Here is a 24,024-nt window from a genome sequence, read left to right on the forward strand (position 1 = left end):
GCAGTGGGAATGGGACTGCAGAGCTGCCCAGGGAGTCCTGCTTCCTGTAGCTGCTGCAGTTGGGATGGAGAATGGGAGAAGGTAGTCACCATAATTTGCACACCAGCCTTTTCTTCATTTATTGGTATGTTTTTCTGCTGCAGAGGAATCTGTTTTATCAAAGGGTTCCTAAGTTTGGAACATGCTTTTGAGGGGTTGTATTGGTAATGATGACTCAATTGCCTTTAATCAATAGAGAGAGTCATCAGTCCGATGTGAAGGAGCCAAATTAATCTGGAATTGATAGATTATAACAGTGCTTAAATTTTGCTATATGCTTATTTTCTCAAATGTATGCTATTTTTAATTGAAGAAGTTTAAAAAGGGAACAGAGTCAGTCTCACAATAATGTTTGTATCTGTAAACAGTAGAATATTATATGGAATTTTTAGGTATATTTAGGCTCTAAATTGTATTTCAAAATTATTGTGTATGTAAATTAGAAATCATATCCTCCTTCTCTTAATTCTAAATAGATGTTGTATTTATGCCTAATATAATAGGCATATGCACACATCTTTATAGGAATGCAATCAGTAGAGTCCTTCTGTTTTAAGAAAAATTAGTTTGGTACTTCTAAGATAAAAGGGTGCATTACTCACTTGTAGAGTTGACTGTAAACAGTGAGTAAAGAATCTGACTTCAGAGAAAGACACTTAGATTATCAGGCTATTGTATGGTATTAAGTGAGGGGACAGTTATAACAGGGAAAACAACAGCCTACAGTGAAAGCAGAGTATGATCTAGTAGGATCAATTTTCTATCACCCAAAGCATCAATTTTTGCAGATGCTATTACTCAAGTTTTACGCTTTTCCATCAGGTTCTCTGTTTTTTGCCATTTTAGACTCAGTTTTTATATAATAATAATAAATTGTATTATATATAATGTATGTTAACTACATATAGTATTTTGTATGTAAATATATATTTAACACACATATTTATGTAAAACATATAATATTTATATTATTATTTTATGATTGCTGGTTACGAATTTCCTGAAGGAGGAAAGTGAATGAAGGGTTATGCAGTCTACTAAAAGTCCAGTCTTGTCTAAAGCACGAAATTGTGTGGATGCAATTCCATACAATGTATTTTTCTCTTCCTTGTTCAATTTTTCCTATTTATTTGTAGTTACTAAAGGTTTGATTGAAGTGATACAATATTGCATTCTTGATTAGCTAATTTTTAAGTCAAAGATGCATCAAGAGGTATTTCTGTCCTGTGTGTACTTTCCTAAACATGTACACTGAGCAGGTTGAAATATGAAAGATAAAGGACAAATGTACATATGGCTCTGAAATGTAAGACGAAAAATTCATAGCATTTAAATTTTTGTTAAATGCAAATACCATCTCTGATTTCTATTTCAGACTGTGAACAAGTACAGCCTCCTCTGTGGCTTCAGACTTTAATGAATGCTTGCAAGCAAGCAAGTGATTTCAGTGTTCAAAGTGTTACTATTTCCCTTGTGATGGACTTGGTTGGATTGACTCAATCTGTTGCTCTTGTCACTGGAGAAAATCTCAACAGTGTGGAAACCACTCAGCCTCTTAGTCCTAACCAGGGAAGAGTGGCCGTGGTTATCAGACCTCCTCTTACTCAAGGCAATCTGAGATACATGGCTGAAAAGACAGATTTCTTCAAGGTACAGTGCAACATCTCACTGATGTTCTCTGTAGACTTTTCCTGGCTGGTGACTGACAGTCTTAGCCACTTTACTGTTCTTGGTCTGGTAGACAAGACTTCCTTGCTGAGTGTTTTGGTAATAGTTGTAATCCATGTTGGACTTTAAATGGAAATACACAGTGAATTTTCCCACCGTGATTGTTTTGCTGACTGCTTGGGTGAAAACACTTGTTTGAAACTGTATTTTGAAAATACAAATGAAAACATTGTATAGCATCATTAACTAGCAGGGACATGAAGTGAAGATATACGTAACGTAGGATTCTGATAGGCCACATTCTGCACTTGAAACTATGTAAGAAATAATTTACAAAAGATAATATATATTAAATATATTACGTAGTTAGTTATATCCCAATGGAAGTTTATTTCTGGAGATGCCTGTGAGTTCCATCTCTTAGCAGGAATTTTTTTGTGTAGTTAGTCATTGGAGTGTTTCAAACAGATGCGTAAGTTCATACAAACAAAAAAGAACAGTTTTATAGAATGCCTATATGACTGTCATATGCTGTCATCAAGTGTAATGTCTCCCATCATTGCAAAGAGCTCAGCGTGATTTAGAACAAAGCAAGGCATGATACTCATTCACTTGTCTCTCTTGCAACTTCTGTTTCCGTGTCCAAAGCATATAGCTTTAACTCTTTGGGACCAGTTGGGTGATGGAACTCCCCAGCATCACCAGAAGAGTGTGGAGCTCTTCTACCAGCTGCACAACCTCGTTCCATCTTCTAGCATTTGTGAAGATGTTATTAGTCAGCAGCTGACTCATAGAGACAAAGTAAGTTGTTCAAGTGATTGTTGAAAGATGACTTAAGTATACGGTTATTCATAGAGAAATATATTTGGAAAAAGGACTTGGTGCCTCAGTGGGTGTTGTAAATAACTTCAGTATTTAAAAAAAATATGGCATTATATTGGTAAGATCGTTTCAAATGTGAAAACTATTTTTATCTTGTATGCAGAACAGCAGATTCATCCACCCTGACGCTGCCACTCTTTCCTGTATTCCCTCTCACAAGAAATCTTAACCTTATCTCTGTATTTGATCCCTGTTTTCATGATATCCTGGTGTTTCACAAACCTATAAAAATTGTTTGCAGTGGTAGTAACTGAATCTAGATTTTCTGTATTCCATGCCAGTTCTCCTGACCACTCTTCTCTCCCTGTACAGCTTCTTTAAATCTAAGCACTGTGCCCTTACCAACTGTAATTCAGCCCTCTGGTGTGCTCTCTATTTCATCTGACTCTTGCATCTTGTTCAAATGCCCTCTGTGCCTTTCTGCTTCCCTTCCTCCATAAAACTTGGAGAAGTTTTTATTGTTGCTATGCTTCTGCCACTTTTCTTGATAGTGAGGTTGGACTTTTTTTCTCTCAAGACAGTGATGTGTGGTTCTTTCTCTTTGGTGAGAGGTGCCCTCCTTAACTGCCTTTCTTCTTGTGACTGCCTTTCTTGTACAGTGTGACATTTGCTTTCAGTTCCTTTCCCTTTTTGTGAGAAACATCCTTATGAGTCTGCTGCATTTGACATTGTTACTTTGCTGCTTCTGCCTTTTTATTTTGTTTTTCTGACTATTCATATGTTACCTGATTCTGGTTCTTTTTCTAAGAATAAATGTAAATAACAGACAAAAGAGTAGCTTGTAAGTGCAGATTCCAAGAGCTGTGCTATGTATTTCTGAGCTCCATCTTCTGACACTTCTCTTGTTTAATTATTTCCAGCTAAAGTGTTCCCGTGAGATTCTTTTCCTCTGTTGGGAAGTAGAAGAATTGCAATAAATAGATAATTTTCAATGAAGACTCTTCTGTACTTTTTTATTCTTTGATCTCATGTGGCCTCTCTCTTCTGTAGTAATTTGTCATTAAAAGATTGGAATTCTGAGTGTTCACCTGTTTTTCAGTTCCAGAGGGCTACCAATAAACTGCTGCAGCAGTAATTGCTAGTTTTCTTTGCATTGATGTCTGTGGAAAATACAGTGCTTGCCTAATCTAACTGATGTGGCAGCTGGGTTGCGAGTTTTCAGTGTGCTGCTAAGGCTGCTCTTTCCTTGAAGGTTTTCACTTTCCATCTCTGTCTCCTGTCAACAGCCATGACCTTACAGTTTGAGTAGAACCTCTTGAGTGATCAGAGAGCTGCTTCTCTGCCTCTATGATAAGTGTTTGGTTTCTGCTTATTACTTTGTAACTTGTCCTGTCTCTTATTCTGATGCCACAGGTTATTATGTTTGCTCATGACCCAACTTGGTTGATTCCTCCCGTTCCTTCTTGCTGTTCAGAGGTCTATTGGCTCACTGCTGGCTGTTTTTTAGAAACTGGCTTGGCTATTGTATTGACAACTTCTGTTTTGCTGTCAGTTTAGCTAGTGCAAATCAAGTACTATTTTCAAAAGGTTTTGAAGCTGGAAGGTACTCATATTGCTGACTGTTTCTTTAATGTCTATGATATGTCTATGTCTGTGGTCCCATGCTAGACAAACGGGGCTTTTCAGTGTTAAGCAACATGTAGACTTTATCTAGGAGATCTTGTCACTTATCAAAGGTTATGTTCTGCTGCCCACTATGTAAAGCACATGGTTAGCTTTTACTGTGGTTAATAGGTTTTCTGTTTGTCATGGTGGGTACTTTTCTTCCTAGAAACTAGTTTTAGATAGCGGCTCTCAGTTTGACATTTGAGTTGAGGTCTTTGTACCGCTTTAAATTTTAAGCGTATGAACTGTGTTCACAGCCCCAACAGAATGAATGGTAGGGAATTACTTGCTTACATGCTCTGACAATTCATGGCTGTGTCATTTAGAAGTGGTTGCCTTTTTGCCTTTCTACCAGAGAGTAACCAGATCAACAAAAGCAATTATGAGCCAGTTTGTCAATCACTGCAGTTCACAGGTTGGCATATTGATAAAGCTGCTAATGATTTATATTGTGCTGTTCTGTGAGCTGCTGTGACTGCTGATGTGGCATTCACTCATTTATGTCAAACTTACTGTGAAGACAGTAACTTCTTGCATCTTACCAGAACAGATTGCAAGGACTTACACGGAGTTGTCTGCATGTGTTTAAGAACTGGAATTTTCATTCTTTATTCAGCAGACATGAGGGAGTTGGTTTTTGGACAACTGTATAGATTTTGCAGCAGTTTTTTTTTTTTTTTCTGAGAAGTATGTTTTTTTTTTCTAAATACAGGTCATGCTTTCTTTTCTTTCCAAAATTCCTTTTTTTTTTCTTTCATTCTTTAACTATACCTCTGATTTGATGTATCTTGTATCCATGCTGTAACTTTCAGATTTTTCTTTTAGCTTTTACTTAAAATTTGTGTTACTGTGGCAGATATCAGTTGTGTTAGCTGTTGCAAAGCCTCTTAGGCTGCATGTTGTAGTTTAAGTCTGGAATTCTGCCAGATTAACACAGTAGCATTCATTGTTTGGTTTGGTCTCATTTTGATAAGAACTAAATATGCTTACCTGTTCTTTATAAGCACATTTTAAAAACAAACAAGTGAAAATCTTCATCATCATCTTGTCTCTCTTTATCATTCAGTAGCTTAGTTTAAACCCTGACTGTATTTTAAAGTAATTTTGCTTGATACTTTACTCAGTGTAACCATTCTGATTTTTGTGCTTTGTTCAGTCCTCCTAGTACTTAGTAGCTTCCTCGTCTCTTGGATAAAGCTGTCTTTAACAGATGTACCCATGTATTATAGTGCAGCATTTACTGTTGTTTACAGTTTTGCTCAATAACTCTCCCTTGATCAGCCACAGTAAAGAGATGAAGGCGTAAAAATTGTTAAATATTAAATATTAATATTAAATATATATAATATTATATTATATAATAATATTAATTATATTATTAAATTATATATAAATATATATATAAAATATATAAATTATATATAAATAATATTAGATATATTAATATATTAATATAAATATTAATATTAAATATAACCATTAAATATTCTCCATGTTATTAGCAGTCATAAGAAGTCATCTGTTGCAGTAACCATGTCCTTTTTGTCTCAAAAAAAACTACAAGTTCCAAAGCAAAAATTGGCGTTTTATTGATAAACAGTTGTCCTGGTTTCAGTTAGGACAGAGTTAATTTGCCTCCTAGTAGCTGGCAGGGTGCTATGTTTTGGATTAGGATGAGAAGAGCGCTGATAACATGCTGATGTTTTAATTGTTGTAGAGCAGTGCTTACACCAAGCCAAGGACTTTTCAGCCTCTCTCTGTCCTGCTAGCGAGCAGGCTAGGGATGCAGCAGAAGCTGGGAGGGGACAGACCCAGGACAGCTGACCCAAACTGGCCAAAGGGGTATTCCATACCATCTGACGTCATGCTGAACAATATATAGGGTTGGCTAGCCGGGGTGGAGGGGTGGCCGGCTGCTCGGGGATAGGCTGGGCATCGGTCAACGGGTGGTGAGCAATTGCATTGTGCATCACTTATTTCGTACACATTATTACTATTAATACTATTATTATTATTATTATTGTTGTTATTCTTTTCCCTGTCTTAATAAACTGTCTTTATCTCAACTCACAGGCTTCACTTTCCCGTTTCTCTCCCCCATCCCAGAGAGGGAGGGGGGAGGGTGAGCGAACGGCTGTGTGGTGTTTGACTGCCAGCCGGGCTAAACCACAACAACAGTCTACATCATACCTAGCTAGAGAATTCTTATGTCTCTTTCTAGTCAACCTATTTTCATTCCCTTGTTTCCTTGGTTACTGTATTTAATCCTATGATTCCAGACACTACCAGCTGGTTAACTATCTATAAATATTTTTTTTCTCTGTCTGCCACTTTTCTCTGCGTTTGTATCCTTGACTGTTCAAAAAGCCCTGCATGTTTCTTCCTGCTCTCTCCTCGTGATTTCTTCTAGTGCCTTGGTATAGATAAACTCCATAAAAACAGAGCCATGCAACTTGTGAGAGTAAGATGAGTATTGTTCAAGTTACAACTTGAAGTATGGCTTAGAAAGGTTTTAAATACTTGGAAACTAAGGCAGCCAAGATCTAGAGGGAGGGAGAGGGAAGAGTCTTTAATGTTGCTAAAATTGTTCACAAAGATCTATTGTTGTCTATTACTGTTTTTACTATTTGAAAATAGGATATGAACATACAGTTAAAAACATTTTTAATAATTTCTTGACAGCTTTTAAGCCGCTGTATAGCTCTGTTTTCCGGTTCTTATCAGAGGGTGATGTATCTTAACAGAACCAACTTATAATTTTGTTCACAGAAAGTAAGAATGGAAGCTCATGCAAAGTTCGCAGTGCTATGGCATCTCACCCGGGACCTTCATATTAACAAGTCTTCTTCCTTTGGCCGTACCTTTGACAGGTTTGATGGCAAGCATGATCCAGTGAAAGATATTGAGGCAAAACTATTTTAACTATGTCATAGTGGCAGCATATAGTGTCCAGAACTTAGAGAAATACCCTGTGACTGAGACCCAGGAAGGAGGCAAAGAAATTAAAGGTAGACGAAATAATTTTTGCTATGAGGATTATGTAAGCTGTGAGTTTTTTGATAGCTACAAACATCAGGACAGGAATGGTCATGTGATGCATTGACTAACGCTGGTTAAAATATTTGTGTATTGAACATACTATCCTATCTCTTACTTTGATTCAGTAAAAATAAGAGAGAGAAGTGAACGCAGAAGTATTTCGTTATACGAAGCGAAAATAACTATAAAGATAGGAAAACTTAAGAACAATTGCAAGTTAGCCCGATTAAAAAGTTATTTTGTTTAATCTTTTTTTTTTTTTTTTTTATAAATAAGATGTCACTTACACAAGAGCAGGGGATTTCCATTTTGCATTCTGGTATCAGACCACCTTCTTAGAAAAAGCTGAATGATCTGGACTCTGAACTAGTCTCATCTTCCTAAGCTAGCACAAATGCTGTGGGAAAATGCATGTTTAATTTTTCTAGTACATACTTAGCTGTAGGAAGCAGAGTAAAAAGGTTATTTTTTTTGGCTCGACACTGTCACTCATTGCAGAAGTGGTAATAAATTTTGTATTTAGAGTTAAGAGCTTATGAACACTGGAGGATATAAAACAGTAAAATTCAGTCATATACATATTGTTTTTCCCCAAGTCTGGAAAGGAAGTCTGGAAAGAATTTATTGGTTGAAAGGATTTGAGTTGTCAAATACATTTATCCTCCCAGTTCTTGAAGAAAAGATCTTTGAATAAGTTATCTTCTTGTCTATGCAGCTGTGTGAATTGGCATTTTAAGGTTTATCATTTTGTGCTGCATTAACACTTCCAGGCAACCAAATCTTGCTATGCTGGTAGCTTTAACACTCTGTACTACTATTACAACAGCAGCTGTGTTAACTGACTTTACTAGCTTTTCCTGGCAATTTCTTCATCAGGCTGAACTAAAATATAGAACTTCAGGTTGCACACTGGAGTATATTCTGACATGTAGAAATTTGTCATATATCAGATTGAAATGGGATTATACTGAGTCGTATAGAATATGTGAGGTTCGTTCTTCTTTCTGTTCTAGATCTTTGTTCATCATGCTGGACAGCCTTAACAGCTTGGATGGTTCTACGTGGTCAGTGGGACAAGCCTGGTTAAATCAAGTACTTCAAAGACATGATATTGCAAGGGTTCTTGAACCTTTGCTCCTACTGCTTCTTCATCCAAAAACTCAGCGAGTTTCTGTTCAACGAGTACAGGCTGAATGTTACTGGACTAAGTCTCCCTATCACCCTGAAGAAGAAAATGAAAAGCACTTTATGCAGAAGTTCAGCTGTGCTGATGGTGTGTACACGAGAATACTCTAGGAAGTTCATTAATGAGTTTATTAATTTGCTATTTATATGCAATATTAAAAATACAGATTTTTTGAGTGTAACTAGCAAAATAAAGGGCTAGAATGTCTACTGCTTATATGCGCTTTTGTGCACGTTTTTTATTCAAGTCTAGGTGTCCCAAGTATCTTTGAAGTTTAACTGCCCTCAAATTAAGACAGTATACAAGTATTTCAATGCAGGGCATATTATTATGTCTTACAGACTTCAGTAGAACTTAAGCATATGATCTAAATCTCAACCAAGAAGTGAAATGCTTTTGTGAATTAGGACCACTGATGTGGGGCTGTCTGAAAACATACTGATTAAGTTTGAAGGTGTTTGCATGTATTCTATATTTTTAGTAACATACTATTTTTTTTTTTTTTGAAAACACAAGCAGGTAAGACTGTGTAAGGCTTCACGAGGGAATTATGTTTTGCTAAGGTCTACTACTAAAGTAATTTTGCTTCGCTTGTGTGAATGTGTGACTTGCTATTTACTGTTTTTTTTTCCTGCCTTAAAGTGAAAAGGAGTTATTTAACATACATATTTAACATTTAAAATACTTATTTTATTTGAAGCCTTGATAATAGTTTAAATTCTAAATATAAATTCTAAATTCTTTTCTGAAAAACAAAATACCATGTGTATAACTTTTTCATGTTTTTCTTTAAGCATTTTCCCATGTGCCTGTAAGCCAAGGACAACTTATTATACCTAAAGAAGGCAATGAAAAGCAGCTTGTTATGGATGAAATGGAGAACTTCAGCCTGACTGTCAACCCTCTGAGTGACAGGCTTTCCTTGTTAAGTACCAGCAGTGAGACCATTCCAATGGTTGTGTCTGATTTTGACCTTCCTGACAATCAGGTTGAAATACTGCAGAGTTCTGATTCTGGCTGTTCTCAGTCATCTACTGGAGACAACATCAGTTATGAGGTAGAAACAGAAAGCCTGAGTGCTCAAGATAGCTCTCAGACTCTGAGAGAAGACTCGCCTGATGAAATTGTGCAACAAGTCATTACTGACCTTATATGCAGAGTTGTAAGCAGTCTTGGAGAAGAGAACGACCCGGTTAAACATAGTCTGCACTCCGAGGATACTTCATGTAATTTCAGTCCTTTGGATAATCTCGAAGAGATGACTAAAAGTGAAGATCAAAATATTCAAAGTAGCCAAAGCAGTTTGCTTAGTAATGACAGTTCCCAGTTATTGTCAGCCTCAACTGAGACTGGACTTGAGAGCTTAAGAGACGAAATTTCAAGAAATAACTCCTCACCCTGTATCGCAGCAAGCCAGCAATCCCTCTCTGATCTAACTCTTGCTTCCACAGAGTCCAAGTCCAGAAAGCGGAGCCACAGTAGCATTCAGTTCAACTTCAAAGGAAAACTACCGGAAAAAATGTCAGAAAAAAAACAATTGTTAAAGAGGCTGGTAAGCAACCAGGTGCAAAACCTAAGGTGAAAATAGCCAAAAAGAAAGATGAAGAGAAAAAAGCGCAAACAGAAAAGCTTAAACAAACAAATGTTTTCTTTAGTGATGGTCTTGATTTAGAAAACTGGTACAGTTGTGGAGAAGGAGAAATTTCAGAAATAGAGAGTGATGTGGGGTCCCCAGGAATGCGGAAATCTCCCAACTTTAATATCCATCCCTTGTATCAACATGTACTGCTTTATCTTCAGCTGTATGACTCTTCAAGGACATTGTATGCTTTTTCTGCAATTAAAGCAATTCTGAAGACAAATCCCTCAGCTTTTGTAAGTGCTATCTCCACTACCAGTGTCAACAATGCATACACTCCTCAGCTCTCACTGCTCCAGAATCTCCTAGCCAGGCATCGGATATCTGTTATGGGCAAAGATTTCTATAGTCACATCCCAGTTGATTCTAACCATAACTTTCGGAGTTCTATGTACATAGAAATTCTTATCTCCTTTGTTTTATTACATGCGGAGCCACTATCCAACTCACGTTAAAGTAACCTCACAAGATCTGATAGGAAACCGTAATATGCAAATGATGAGTATAGAAATTCTGACACTTCTCTTTGCTGAATTGGCAAAAGTTATAGAAAGCTCTGCAAAGGGCTTTCCTAGTTTTATTTCGGACATGTTATCCAAGTGCAAGGTTCAGAAAGTGATCCTGCATTGTCTGCTGTCTTCTATCTTTAGCGCACAGAAATGGCACAGTGAAAAGATGGCTGGAAAAAACATAGTGGCTGTAGAAGAAGGTTTCTCTGAAGACAGCCTTATAAACTTTTCTGAAGATGAATTTGACAATGGCAGTACTCTACAGTCACAGCTTTTAAAAGTACTTCAGCGGCTGATTGTGCTGGAACACAGAGTAATGACTGTGCCTGAGGAAAACGAAACAGGCTTCGACTTTGTCATAACAGACTTGGAGCACATTGGTCCCCAGCAGCCGATGACTTCTCTTCAGTATTTACACTCCCAGCCAATAACCTGCCAAGGCATGTTTCTCTGCGCAGTGATAAGAGCTTTACATCAACACTGTGCCTGTAAAATGCATCCTCAGTGGATTGGCCTTATCACTTCCACTTTGCCTTACATGGGAAAGGTTCTTCAGAGGGTGGTTGTTTCTGTGACTCTTCAGCTCTGCAGGAACTTGGATAATTTAATTCAGCAATATAAATATGAAACAGGATTATCTGATAATAGGTACGTGTATCCAGAGGTGTATAATCTTTTTAAGCAAATCTGATTGTGTTGAATTACTTTGCCACTGGATGAGCTCATTTAAAAAAATATATAATAATCTTTCATTTTAGGCCTCTCTGGATGGCATCAGTCACTCCCCCAGATATGGTTCTTACTCTGTTAGAAGGGATTACAACAATAATTCATTACTGCCTGCTAGATCCATCTACACAATATCATCAGGTAAATTTACTTGGGCATCTGAGAAGTTCATATCTATGCAGTATATGTCAAATCAAGGACTGTAATTGTATTGACATGCTTGTATTAGGTACTTGCACAAAACTGAAGGTCTGAGTGGGGAAAATAGTAGCTATGTAGTAATCTTGGTTGTAAATGTGTTTTTCATTGATAGTGTATACATCTCAATTAAACAGAACAATAATTTTCTACTAATTATACTTTTAAGAGAGTATTCTTAGACTTTTCTGTTGTTACTGTTTTCCCCTGAAACAACTAAGTAGGAATCCCTTAACTTTCGGACCTCAAAAATGCAACTTTTTAGAGCTGGCTTCATTGTGGAACTTTGCAGACTGACGTGTATCTGGCACTTTTTGGCTGGGTTATGTTCATCATGCAGTATGTCAAAATATTTTCTTTCTGCTTCTTCTGTATATTCACAATTTGTCTTTAGTCAATCAATATTTTCAGATCTGATGTTATGAGCATAGTCTCTTTTGAGAATTTGGCCCAGATTTTACACAAAATCTTTTGTCCTGCTGTCTCTGTCTTGGTTTTGCCTTTTTTTGTTCTTATTCCCCTTTGCCTTCCATTCATTCAAAAGTAACTGAGAAGTGTTTATTGTCTGTGCAAGTAAATAATTTTGCGTAAGGTATTAGTTAAACCTTAAATTCTGAAATAATTGCTTTGCAAAGGTGTAGGCAAATGATACAAAATTGTAAAAATTACTGAAAAGCTGCTTTGAAAAAGTCATGGTTTAAAGTACTTTGTTTCAATTTATACTATTTTACTAATGCTGTTTGTGCAGATATTTATTGCTCTTCCTCCCCTCTCCCCTTGAAATCCATTAGCTTTTGGTGAATGTAGATCAGAAGCACTTGATTGAAGCACGCAATGGGATCTTGTCTATCCTGCACATGATCATGTCTTCTGTGACTTTGCTGTGGAGCATCCTTCACCTTGCAGACTCTTCAGAGAAAACTGCTGCTGCTGCTGCTGCATCCATTACCACTATTAATCTTGGGTCAACAAAGGTCAGAATATCAGGGATAATATTGTTTACATTGTACATGAATACCTTTGTCAAATTAAATCCAATTACATTCCCTTAAACGTAAATTGACTTGACTTTTAATACATTTGTCCTAATCTACACACCCACCTGAGAAACAAGACCCAAGAAAATGGGTATTGAATCTGCTTTTAAACTTAAATGTATCAGCTAACAACAAGTCTCCTATTTGCTTTCTACAAAGAAAATTAAATCCATCCTGAAAAATACTTGAACCATTTAAGCCACCATGTTGCACCTCAAAAGATGTAAAATATTCACGTAAAATCTTAACAAAAGAGAACTGTCCTCCTTAAAATGCCTTGTGTTCAGACACTTTTGAACTAGTTCCTTTACTCATTCAGTGACCATACTGTGATATCTTTATGCAGGGGGAAATAGCCCAGCAATCACAAACATGAGAATCCAAGAGGGAGTCAAATATTGAGAGTGCTTCCTACCCCTCCTATTGGAAGCACTTCAAAATTCTAATGTTGCACATTTTAAAATAGGAAATTCAGTTAAATCTGAAACGTTTTAAAATATTATTTCCTAATAGTTAATTTGAATATTATCAGGTACTGTCTGTGATGATACTGGTTTACGGCATTTTCAACATTTGTCATTCAGGTTGAAGGAGTGATCACTGCTTATTTAAGACTCCATGTCTTTCCACAGACATTCTGTGGTCATATTTGTCCTGCCAGTAGGGCTTCATACTCAGTGAAGAGAAAGGGGGTTTGTACTTGTGGATGGCATATGATATTATGCTTCTTCTGTGAAAATAAGATAAGTTTCTTCATTCTGGTTCAATATTAACTTTTCTGTAAGTCCTAGGTTTTCTTTAGTTTGCCTAAATCCATAATATTCAGAAGAGCATTCAACATGTGCTGTCCATGAAAACGTCCTTTTTAAAGTCCTTTCTAATGACAGCAACCACACTCTTGGCAAGTGTATGAAGTGCATAGTCAAGATCTAGGATCCTATATAAGAGTCTTCCGCAAGATTAGACAATTCCTACTCAAATATATCAGACCAACATAGAAATGGCTTTCATGAAACAGATAAAGTGCAGTTTTCTCTAAAGTCTTCCTGTCATAGAAACAGGATGAAGAACAGGATGAGAAGGTGGCTTATGAAATAAATGCCTAAAGAAATCTGGCATGCTTAAAAAAAACATGATGTTAAGAGTTTCAACAATGAATATTTTAGTCTCACAGAGTAGCTTGTTTTTGCTTCTGTGATTTTTTTTTTTTCTTGCTACTTATTTTTTCTCTCACTTCCTGTAAGGCCTATCCCTATTTGTAGCATACACATCTTCCTTTCTTCTTCATAATAAACACTTGATAATTGTTATATGTCCACTTACCCTCTTTTCTCCTGCCTAAACATACCCAGTTTTGCCTGTTCTCATAGGCCATTTTCTGTATCACTAATCTTTCTTATTTTTTATAGTTTGAGTTCTCTCAGCTTGTGTACATATCTTGAAGTAAGGTGTCCAAAACTGGACATGGTACATGGTATCTTCTTACAAGATGAATATTTCATGTCTGTCATGAAGTGCTGCTATTTATGAAGCTTTTTTCCCCTTCCTTGCAAAGTTGACACACTGAGTTTGTGATCCACAATAATCCCACAATTTTATTTTTTATGCAGCACTGCTATCCTAAGTAGTTTCTCATCCTGAGTAGTTAGTTGTTTATTCCCTACCTTTACATGCAAAGCTCAAGCTGTTATTGCTGCTTGTCTTGTTCAGGACATTTACCCAGTTTGTCAGATCACCTTGAGTTCTGTACCTTTCTACCTGTTGCTTCCTACTTCATTATCACTTGCAAATTCATAAAGTATATTTTCTTAGCTGTTCTGAATGTTATGCTGGGATACTTAACTAAAAGTGTATGTGTTCCTCCATGTTTCAGAATTTGAGGCAGCAGATTCTTGAACTGTTGGGTCCAATTTCAATGAATCATGGTGTTCACTTTATGGCTGCTATTGCATTTGTATGGAATGAAAGAAGACAAAATAAAAATGCTTCTAGAACAAAGGTATGTTTATACTGCCATGGTCACTTTAAATTGCAGTAATAGCTTTAAGTGATTTGGAAGCATTAAGGATAAGATTTGGGCATTCCAGTGAATAATACATATTGTGAAATGGAAAATATTATGTTCTATTTTAATTACAACTGTACTGTTAGGGTGTTACCAATTTAAAACTGATTTTATTTAAAACCTGGTATTACTTCCCTGTACCTTTCTAGAGTCTAGGACAGTGTGTGCCACCAAAGTTGCTCTGTAGCAGAGTAACAGAATAATGATGATTTGTGCAGGAAGCTTAGGGACATGAATGCATGCCAAGTATCTTCATAAATAGTCAAGATTTTTGTTCATATATGCTATTTACCACAGCTGGTTAAAAGCATGATTTTGTTGAATAATTTAGTTTGCTGTATTCATACTCAGATGTTAGTTTAATTACTATGCTTTTACTCATCTAGTTTGCAGAAATACTGTATTGCTGCCTTTTTGCTTTTGAAGCCACAATTATAAATTTGACCTCTCTGCATATGAGTTATATTTCGGCCTTATTTATGTAATTATCTCGTACGTTGCAGCAGAATATGTATTCATTGCCTCAGCACCGTCCCCAACCTCTATAATGCATCTCGTTAAAATTATACTGTAAGTTTGGTGATGACTTCGTAGGAGCTCTCAACTTGCATCATGTCCCGGATAGAAACACTTACATAAACTCTTGTGTAACATCTCACATATAGCATGTTGTATTTGAAGATGAGGTAAACATTTCACAGAAAATGTGTAGTGTTTGTGAAGGGGTGTGTTTCCAAGTTGGAACCATGTGGTCCAAGTTCAAATTGTAGATGAAAAGGCTAACTGATGCTTCCAACCTTGAGTTTCAGATTTTCAGATTGTGTACGCTTACCTGCTTGTTTGCTTAAGGTCTTTGACTATTTTATTGAAATATCTTGAGCTAACCTGAAGACTACCACAAAAGTAGTTGAAGGCAACATGTATTCTTGAAGGATGCTCTAAGAGTATTTTTACTCTGACTCCAAAATTTGTCAGGATACTCTTCTCCACCTGATAGAAATCTGCTCATTAAAGAGCTTCTTAAAAGCATCACTCACAATATAGGCAACTTCTAAGATCCCTCTTATAGTCTTAAAGACATGCGGCTCTAAGAGGCATTTCAGGTCTAGATCCTCTTGATCCTCTATAGTAGGTAGATTTCTTTCCATTTACTTAAGAAAAAAGCCTAAGAGGCCAATCATCTTCATTTTGGTATAGGTATTGTCTGTGATGGTAATGTGACACACGTTTATTCTTCTAGGTTATTCCTGCACAGGTGAAGAACAGCTTCTGCTGGTTGAGCTAGTTCGCTCAATCAGTGTTATGAGAACTGAGACTGTTATACAAACAGTGTAAGAAGTTTTGAAGCAGCCTCCAGCCATAGCAAAGGACAAGGTATGAAAACTGTAGAAGTGCTATTGATTTATTGAATGTCTTTTTACTAAAGCTTAAAACACTGATGATGTAGGTAACTGTGGTTGGCTTTGTTGCTGAAGTAATTGTGTACTGTGTTCAGAGTGAAAATTTTGAATATCTAGAGATAGGTGAGCTTTTGAGGAAAGTTGTGTAAGTCATTACCATTTTTGGAACGACTCCAGAATCTTGTTTACTGCTTCCATACAAAAAGTGTTTTGTGGGGATGGATTACTTACATGAGGGAAACCCTAGTATAGATTGATTCTCCCTTTGTATGGGAAAGGGAAGTAAGGAAAAGAGGAAGAAACAAGAGAAGAATAATTCATAAAGAGATGCCTTATTGGGTATTCATAATACCCTGTTCATGAATTAAGTTGCATCTTCAGACATTGCAGTACTGTTTTTGTTTTTGCTCTAGCAAGAGGAGGAAAGTATTTTTTTTTTCCTTCCTTGTACTGTGTTCTTTCTTTTTTCCCCAGAAACATCTTTCACTGGAAGTCTGCATGTTGCAGTTTTTCTATGCTTATACTCAAGGTAAGTCAGAAGTTAAACTTTATTCTGTCATCAAGAAGCAGATGGGCCATCTCTAGGAAGAGAAATGGCTTGTGTAATATAAATCATGAAGAAAGATTGGTTTTGAGCTGTAGGTGTTACAAAGAAGAAAGGGATTTTTGTTATAAAGAAAAAAGGGAAAAGGAATTCCCTAATTCTGCATCACCCTTCTTCCCTGTCTGAAAATTCTGCAGGAAGTCTCCCTACTGTGTAAAGAAAGCTGATCTTAATTGTACTGTAACTCACTGGTACCACACCAACCTTTGACTGAAAAGCATATCTTTTGAGTATACTGTTCTTCTGCCTTCTTTCTTTTCTTAATGGCTTGATGTAGCCACCTAATATTAAACAGAAAAAAAAAAAAGAATCTGTATCAGTGTTGATTAACAATATCTGACAGGCAAACTGTGAGGGTAAAAAAGTGGAGAATGTTGAGCGAGATGATACTGTTTTCATTGCTGTCATTGCTCTCTATTTTAGGATTCCAGTGACCAGCTTAGTAGATAGTTGGGCAGCACTGCTGCTTCTGTTAAAGGATTCCATCCAGGTTGGTCTTCCTGCTCCAGGACAATTCCTCATACTTGGGTAAGGGTTCTTGATATTTGCAATTTCTAAAGAAGCTCAACGTAAGTGTGTGAAATCATACCGAAGTGTTAGTGTGTTGACTCAAAAATAAGTGAAAAAGATCTGGAGATGAATCCCTGTTACCTGTGCTCTGTTTCTATTAGTGCCTTCTCTGAGGAATGGTTATATATAGAGAGATGAAATTTCGTATTAGAATATAAGACAAGATCTTTATTACCTTACTGATTATTGGAGCCATTCAGGCTCTTCAAACAGTAGATTTAAATTTCTCATTTACTTATTGAGTAACTAATAATGCCTATTTTTTGGTATACATAGATTTGCAGCCCACTAGAAAGGATTCATTTCTAGCACAGAAGCTGTTTGTGGAATATTAGAAATAAAATGTTGGATATGGTTTTCTGTATAAAGCATCAAGCACCATTTTCTTCAATTTCTGGAATTTAACTTCACTAGAAAATTGTTCCTAAGGGTACTTGAGCATATGCCAGTAAAATATGTGATAAACTTCATGGTATAATCAAAACTAACTTAAACTTCCAAAGGTGTTTTCTAGAATATTGATAAGTAGTAGTGACAATAAGGTTTAGTAAATAAATACTGGGCATATAAATTTCTTCAGATTTGTCATGGTTTTCAAAATTACTGGTTAACTTACAAAATCCATATTTGCTTCAATTTTTTTCAGTGTTCTGAATGAGTTTATTATGAAAATCCAAGCCTGGAGAATAAGAAAGACCAAAGAGATCTTCAGGTAAGATTTTTTTTGTAGGTTTTGTTGCTTTAAAAATATTGAACAATAAATCTCTCATTTGAGAGAATCATATGAGTGACAAGGCAGTACCCAAATTATGTTCCTTGTAAAAGTGTTTTTAAGCAAATAATAAGTGCTAAACAATTTTAAATATTTATTGCTGGTATGTTGACTGTTTCATTTAGTGTAGTTTCTGAAGGAAATTAAACCTATGTGCTGTCCTTCTCCATCAGCCCAAGGACTGATGCTCAATTTTGAGCCAAGTCTGATGGAAGGTGTCCTAAAGATATTACTTTAATTGACTGTTGTATAGAAGAAGGGTAATTAGTGCCCCCATTGAGGGAGAGACAGCAGCTGGACAACAGCCAGGTGCTGCCAGTTTTCCGGCAAAGCAGGAGGGAGGTTTAGAGGGAGGTCATGAGGTGGGGGAAGAGAGAGAGAGGGAGGTGTTACAAAGGTGGTCACAAGTAAGAGGGTAGGGGGACTGGAAGGCAGACTGAGAATGAGACAAATGTCCAACAGGTTGGTGATAAAACTGCCTATATTGAATTTTCTGGTTGTGAAATAATGGAGTCTTCATTTGATACTTATTTTCCTCAATTAAGTGCATGTATTTTCTTATTTTACATTTTTAGTCTGGAGTGCTTTCTGTAAGCAGGGCCTTGCCTGTTTCTTTAATTTTATGTCAGTATTTTTCATTCCTAAACTCTTCTTAATGTTACTGTGTTTTCTGAATTCTTTTCTCCTGAGAACAATGGTTTGAAAAATTCTAATGTGGGCCACCCAGAAAAGAGTAGTTTTCTTGCTTACCATAATAGGGGTCCTGTTACTATTAAAATCTTAGAATTTATTTCAGTATGTGTGTAGCAGCACTGTATTTATTACAAGCTCTTATTCAAATTATGCTTTGGCTTGTTCCCAAATACTTGATTACTAATCAACATTATTCCTATTAACGAGCAGATGTGTGTAGTTAGATGTGCACGTGGTTCAATTCCAAGATGATGTAATAATATCTTGTTGGAAAGCATGCAGAGCCAATCTTGCGTTAAGCAATTGTTCATAGAATATAACTTCCTTAGTTGTTTCCAGATACTAATTGTGTCTGGAGTAAAGCTTAGATATCTTTTTAGATATCCTTCTTATCTATTTTGACATGTATTTGTGAGAAGGTCGCTACCACAACCAGATGCATATTCAGAACTGTTGTCGGCGTATGTGGTAGGAAGGACTTTTACAAAAACGCTTCAGTCTTTCAGGATGTGATAAACACAGATTTTATTCTGTTGACTTCAAAACCTTTTCTTGAATGTACTAGAATTATCTTATATATCAGTTTTGTACTCTGGAAAAGATCTGTAGTATCTTCTACTTAGTACTGTTTGTAATCCGTTGAAGATGATCTCGTTTTCTGTGGAGTTCCGCATCATTGATGATATTGAACAGAAGTGATTTAAAGCAGTTCTATACCTCATTACTTAGAGATTTTCAACAAAAACATGTGTCAGGACAACAAATGTAGCCCTTCTGCACAAAGTTCTTAAAAGCTTGGTTTTTTTTGTTTTTTTTTGTTTGTTTGTTTGTTTTAATCAGGATGTAACACACAAGATAGTGGATGCCATTGGAGCAATTGCTGGTTCTTCCTTGGAACAGACTACTTGGCTAAGACGAAACTTAGAGGTCAAGCCTTCCCCCAAGATTATGGTTGATGGAAACAATGTAGAATCGGATATTGAAGGTGACTTCATTTTCATCTTTTATTGGAAATAAAACTTTTAAATAAACATTAATTATCTATTAATTATCACACCAAAATGAACCAAGAGGGTAGCTTTATTTGAATAAATACACCTTACGTGGTGTATCCGGCAAAGTCTGTGCACATTCAAAACACATGCTATTAAAATATGCTTGCAAGGTGAATAATGGCTTATGAAAATTAACTTTGAACTTTTTACTGTTATTATCTTCATTTAGATATGTTGTCTCCAGCAATGGAAACTTCAAGCATAACTCCATCTGTTTATAGTGTCCATGCATTGACCCTGCTTTCTGAGGTAAATATCTCCTCAAGTGTAATAAATACTGTCTTATAATAATCTTTTATATTGTGAAAAGCCTGGGGAATGAGCTTTGATGGGAAACAGTGGTATGAATGCATACTGGTTCCTGTCATATAACAATAAAACTTCGTTGTTAAGCTAATTATAAATATTCAGTGAGATGGATGAGAAGCAAAGTGTGCCTTTTCAGATGTGTAGTATAGGGAACTGTTGTGGTGACCCACTTCACGTGTATTAGTTGTATGTGTTATTTACTGCTGATAATCACAGTCAGTCCCTGGATTTTTTTTCTTTTCTAGATTGTTTTGTAGAATGATTTTTCCAAGAGTTAATGCTTCTGTGTTTTTACCTCATTTTGTTTTAAAAATGAAGGGATATTTTTACTTTGGCTTTTGTATAGTACCTGAAATTTGATCACCTCTATCATAAACTTGAACATTCAGTGAAGGACATTATACCAAAAAATAAAAATAAAAAATTGCTGTATAGTAAATAACAAGCAGCTTGGGAATTCATGGTAATGTAACTTCCTCACCTTTTGTAGGTTTTGGCTCATCTCTTGGATATGGTTTTCTACAGTGATGAAAAGGAGAGGGTTATTCCTTTGCTTGTAAATATTATGCACTATGTTGTTCCCTACCTCCGTAATCACAGGTATCTTTACAATGTATTCAATTTATGTAGATCTCTACCACCAATTGAAATTTGGTATGTGTTTGATACTTCAGTTGAAATAAGCATGATAAGGATTAGATATCTATTAAAACTTTATGTAAAGCACAAGTTTTAAATTCTTTCCTGTTGACTTTTTTTTGTTTAGTGCTCACAACGCATCCAGTTATCGGGCCTGTGTTCAGTTATTAAGCAGTCTCAGTGGGTATCAGTATACAAGGAGAGCATGGAAAAAGGAAGCGTTTGACCTCTTCATGGATTCCAGCTTCTTCCAGATGGATGCTTCTTGTGTTAACCAGTAAGAACTTATTTTATCTGCTTATATCAGTGCTTGTTACAAATTTTACATAAACCATTGAACAAGACAATGTATGTGGTCCAAAACTTGCCAACAGATTTCTGTTGAGAGAAATTAGAGGGATGTAGTGTGTTTTAGATTACCACTTAAATTATGAGACTTGCTTACCTAAGGTATATTTCTTGTGCAGAAGTCTGTTTTTTCGATTTGATTATTTTTCAAGTATTTTCTGTGAGAGAAAGGGGTGAACATTTTATAGTTTTCAATCAAAGTGCACCAGGTAAATGGTACCTATACAGCAGAGAGCTTGGATTGTAAATAGTAGCAAAAATGGACCTATATTAGTTAAAAGAGCAGAAAAAGCTTCCTGTAAATATTTCTTGCTTTTCTGAATTGTATACAATCTTTCTCTTTTAGTTGGAGAGCTATTATGGATAATTTGATGACACATGACAAAACCACATTCCGAGATTTGATGAGTAAGTATTCATTGATGTAGTAATGACTTCTCCCCTAGGGAAACATTTAAAAAAAAAAAAAAAAAAAGGGAGGGGGGAGAGAGAAGTATCTTGAAGAAAACATTCATTTAGTGTTGATTCCAGTTTGTTAAAATTATTCAATGTTTTTCTTTTTTCTTCAACTACTTGTTCCTAGTGATCCATAAATAAGATCTCTTGAAGTGAGAGAATTTGAGACCATCCTGGAGCACAGTGAATTTTGCCTTTATGACACGGTTCATTAAGCAGAGCAGATTTTTTTTTACATGTGACGCTAACTCTGCTTAAGGAAAAAAATGATTCTGCGCATTCAAAGCTTATGAGCATCTATACCTGAAAACTGTCTTTTTAAAAAAGCTGCCTGGTCTGCCTCCCAAAGACCCCAAGCTCAGCTACATTGTGTATACTTACGAGTTTTCTTTCAATGTATATTTTAAATCACTATTGTTAAAAGCACAAATTGCAAAATATGTATCTTCTTAATGGCTGCTTTTAAGCTACATTAATGCACTGGAAGTAAGAGTTATTTGCTCCTTAAAGTGGAATGGAAGGGAAATTTGATGTTAGTCTCTGTGCTCTTCATTTTGTCTTTCAGCACGAGTGGCTGTGGCTCAGAGCAGTTCGCTCAATCTGTTTGCTAATAGAGATGTAGAGCTGGAACAGCGCGCTATGCTCCTCAAGAGATTGGCTTTTGCAATTTTTAGTAGTGAGATAGACCAATACCAGAAATATCTTCCAGATATACAAGGTCAGTAAAAATGTAGCAGTTCAGAGTTCTGGAATCTGATTTTTGACTGAGGAATATTTGTATCACAGGGTAACAGCAGGTAAATGTGTCCTCCAGAATATCTGTGTGCAGTACTGTTTCTGTGGTTTAATGCAAAATTTCTACAGATTACAGATTACAAAGCACATGAACTTTGATTAGCAGTTCACTTACCTAGATTATTTCACTGATTTGTCATTTTATACCTTGGTTGATGTCCTTGGGCACCTGAAAGGTGCTTTTTGACATGACACTGCTTATGCCTTGGATGTTCAACTAGGAATAAATACAAAGGCTGACCTTGAAGAGGTTTTGAATTGTTGACTTCTTTAGTGCTTTTTTCTGCTTTTCTGTTTACATGTCCTATTTATCACTGAAGAATATCTCTTCTACTGACCTTTTTAAATGAAGAGATTGGGAATGGGATCTGCTTGATTTTCTAAGATGATGCAAATAGTTACAGCAGCTTCTTAGATATGTTGTCTGCTACTGTTGCCAAGATGAATACCTTGATCTCTTGCTTCATATGGAAAGTCAGATGCATCATCTTTCTCATTTCATTTGTTTGAGGACTTGCTCTTCAAAATTTCTTTCCCTAGCCAGTCAGTAGCTGTGTTTACTATGTTCAGGATACAAGATGCTTTTCACTGGGTTGAACTGCAAAGTGCATGTGTTGGTTTGATTGATAAATTTCTTTGTTTGCCTCAGTTTTGAATGCTTAATGGTGCTTATGGTTAAATGTCAGTGTATTATCCCTGTGTAATATTAATGTACTGTGATGACGCAGCCTTTTAATAATATATATTCTAGCTGTTTGAGCCATTGTTGTTTTATTTGGAATCTGTTAACTCCTCTTTTTAGAAGGAGTAAAACTGCAAAACTCCTAGATACAATATTGCATTAGTGTGGAAAACTTGATTGAAAACACAACTGTTATGAGGCTTCTAGCTTTTGTTCCTTGCCCAGTGAAAGTGGTTATTTGCTACAGCTTTATTCTGCCAATGTAAAAAAGATACCGAAACAATAACGTGGCAGGTACTTCCAAAAAAAAAAAAAAAAGTAAAAGAGGGAAGAAAATGCTAGTTGGAATTATTCTGAACTGAGAAAACCTTCTTGGCTTTTTGTTTCAGAAAGGCTGGTAGAAAGTCTCCGTTTGCCACAGGTGCCCACCCTTCATTCCCAAGTGTTCCTGTTTTTCAGAGTATTGCTCTTAAGAATGTCCCCGCAGCACCTTACTTCGCTTTGGCCTACAATGATCACTGAACTGGTGAGTTGCAGTTAGCGTACATGATTTGGAAAACTGGTGCAACTCTGAGACACAACCCAATTCCCCAATGTTTAAGAAAATTTCTTCTCGATAGCATGCACGTAACTGAAAGCTGACTTATTTTCGTAGTCCGCATGTCTATTTTTTGTCCAGGCAAATAGAACACATTAGCTTATACTACCGAATTTCAAATGTCTCCTGAGTTAAATTTGCCTTTACCTTCATTGTTCCCTACTGACTCCTCCTTCAATTTCTGCCTGTGTGTGTACTCAGTCCAACATTGCCAGTCCCTGTAGCTGCTTTCCTGGTCGTTCAGCCTTCTTCTCCAACAATGAGGCTGAGAAGCCCCTTAAAGAAGGAGTCAGAATCCATGCTGTGTTGGCAGTTAGTGCTCATTCAGATCACATTGTGGCTGAAATATTGTAACTGCCTTTATACAAGGCTCTGTTCTCAGCTTTTCTGTTTCTCATTTTACTCTGCCTAAGACAGGATAAACACCTGTTTTCAGAGCTGCTAGCTATGGAGCCTCCAATGTTGACCATTTGACATGCTCTTCTGGGTTTTGGCTTTGGGAACAGG

At 36.3% G+C, this 24,024-nt stretch overlaps 1 protein-coding gene across 1 annotated transcript in view; it reads left to right on the forward strand.

The window, feature by feature from the left end:
- The window catches only part of DOP1A (DOP1 leucine zipper like protein A), a 63,877-nt gene that overhangs the window by 31,861 nt on the left and 7,992 nt on the right, over nucleotides 1–24,024 (forward strand). Inside the window, 22 exon segments of the mRNA XM_040554031.1 lie at nucleotides 1,415–1,689; nucleotides 2,356–2,508; nucleotides 6,964–7,064; nucleotides 8,247–8,506; nucleotides 9,214–9,948; nucleotides 9,951–10,473; nucleotides 10,475–11,215; nucleotides 11,326–11,437; nucleotides 12,286–12,468; nucleotides 14,405–14,534; nucleotides 15,837–15,970; nucleotides 16,471–16,524; nucleotides 17,022–17,128; nucleotides 17,817–17,836; nucleotides 17,839–17,882; nucleotides 19,476–19,620; nucleotides 19,860–19,939; nucleotides 20,490–20,599; nucleotides 20,766–20,915; nucleotides 21,333–21,394; nucleotides 22,008–22,160; nucleotides 23,309–23,445. Of these exon segments, the coding sequence (XP_040409965.1) occupies nucleotides 1,415–1,689; nucleotides 2,356–2,508; nucleotides 6,964–7,064; nucleotides 8,247–8,506; nucleotides 9,214–9,948; nucleotides 9,951–10,473; nucleotides 10,475–11,215; nucleotides 11,326–11,437; nucleotides 12,286–12,468; nucleotides 14,405–14,534; nucleotides 15,837–15,970; nucleotides 16,471–16,524; nucleotides 17,022–17,128; nucleotides 17,817–17,836; nucleotides 17,839–17,882; nucleotides 19,476–19,620; nucleotides 19,860–19,939; nucleotides 20,490–20,599; nucleotides 20,766–20,915; nucleotides 21,333–21,394; nucleotides 22,008–22,160; nucleotides 23,309–23,445 (4,409 nt within the window).

This window comes from Cygnus olor, chromosome 3 (genome assembly GCF_009769625.2).
Source record: "Cygnus olor isolate bCygOlo1 chromosome 3, bCygOlo1.pri.v2, whole genome shotgun sequence".
Taxonomy (NCBI): domain Eukaryota; kingdom Metazoa; phylum Chordata; class Aves; order Anseriformes; family Anatidae; genus Cygnus; species Cygnus olor.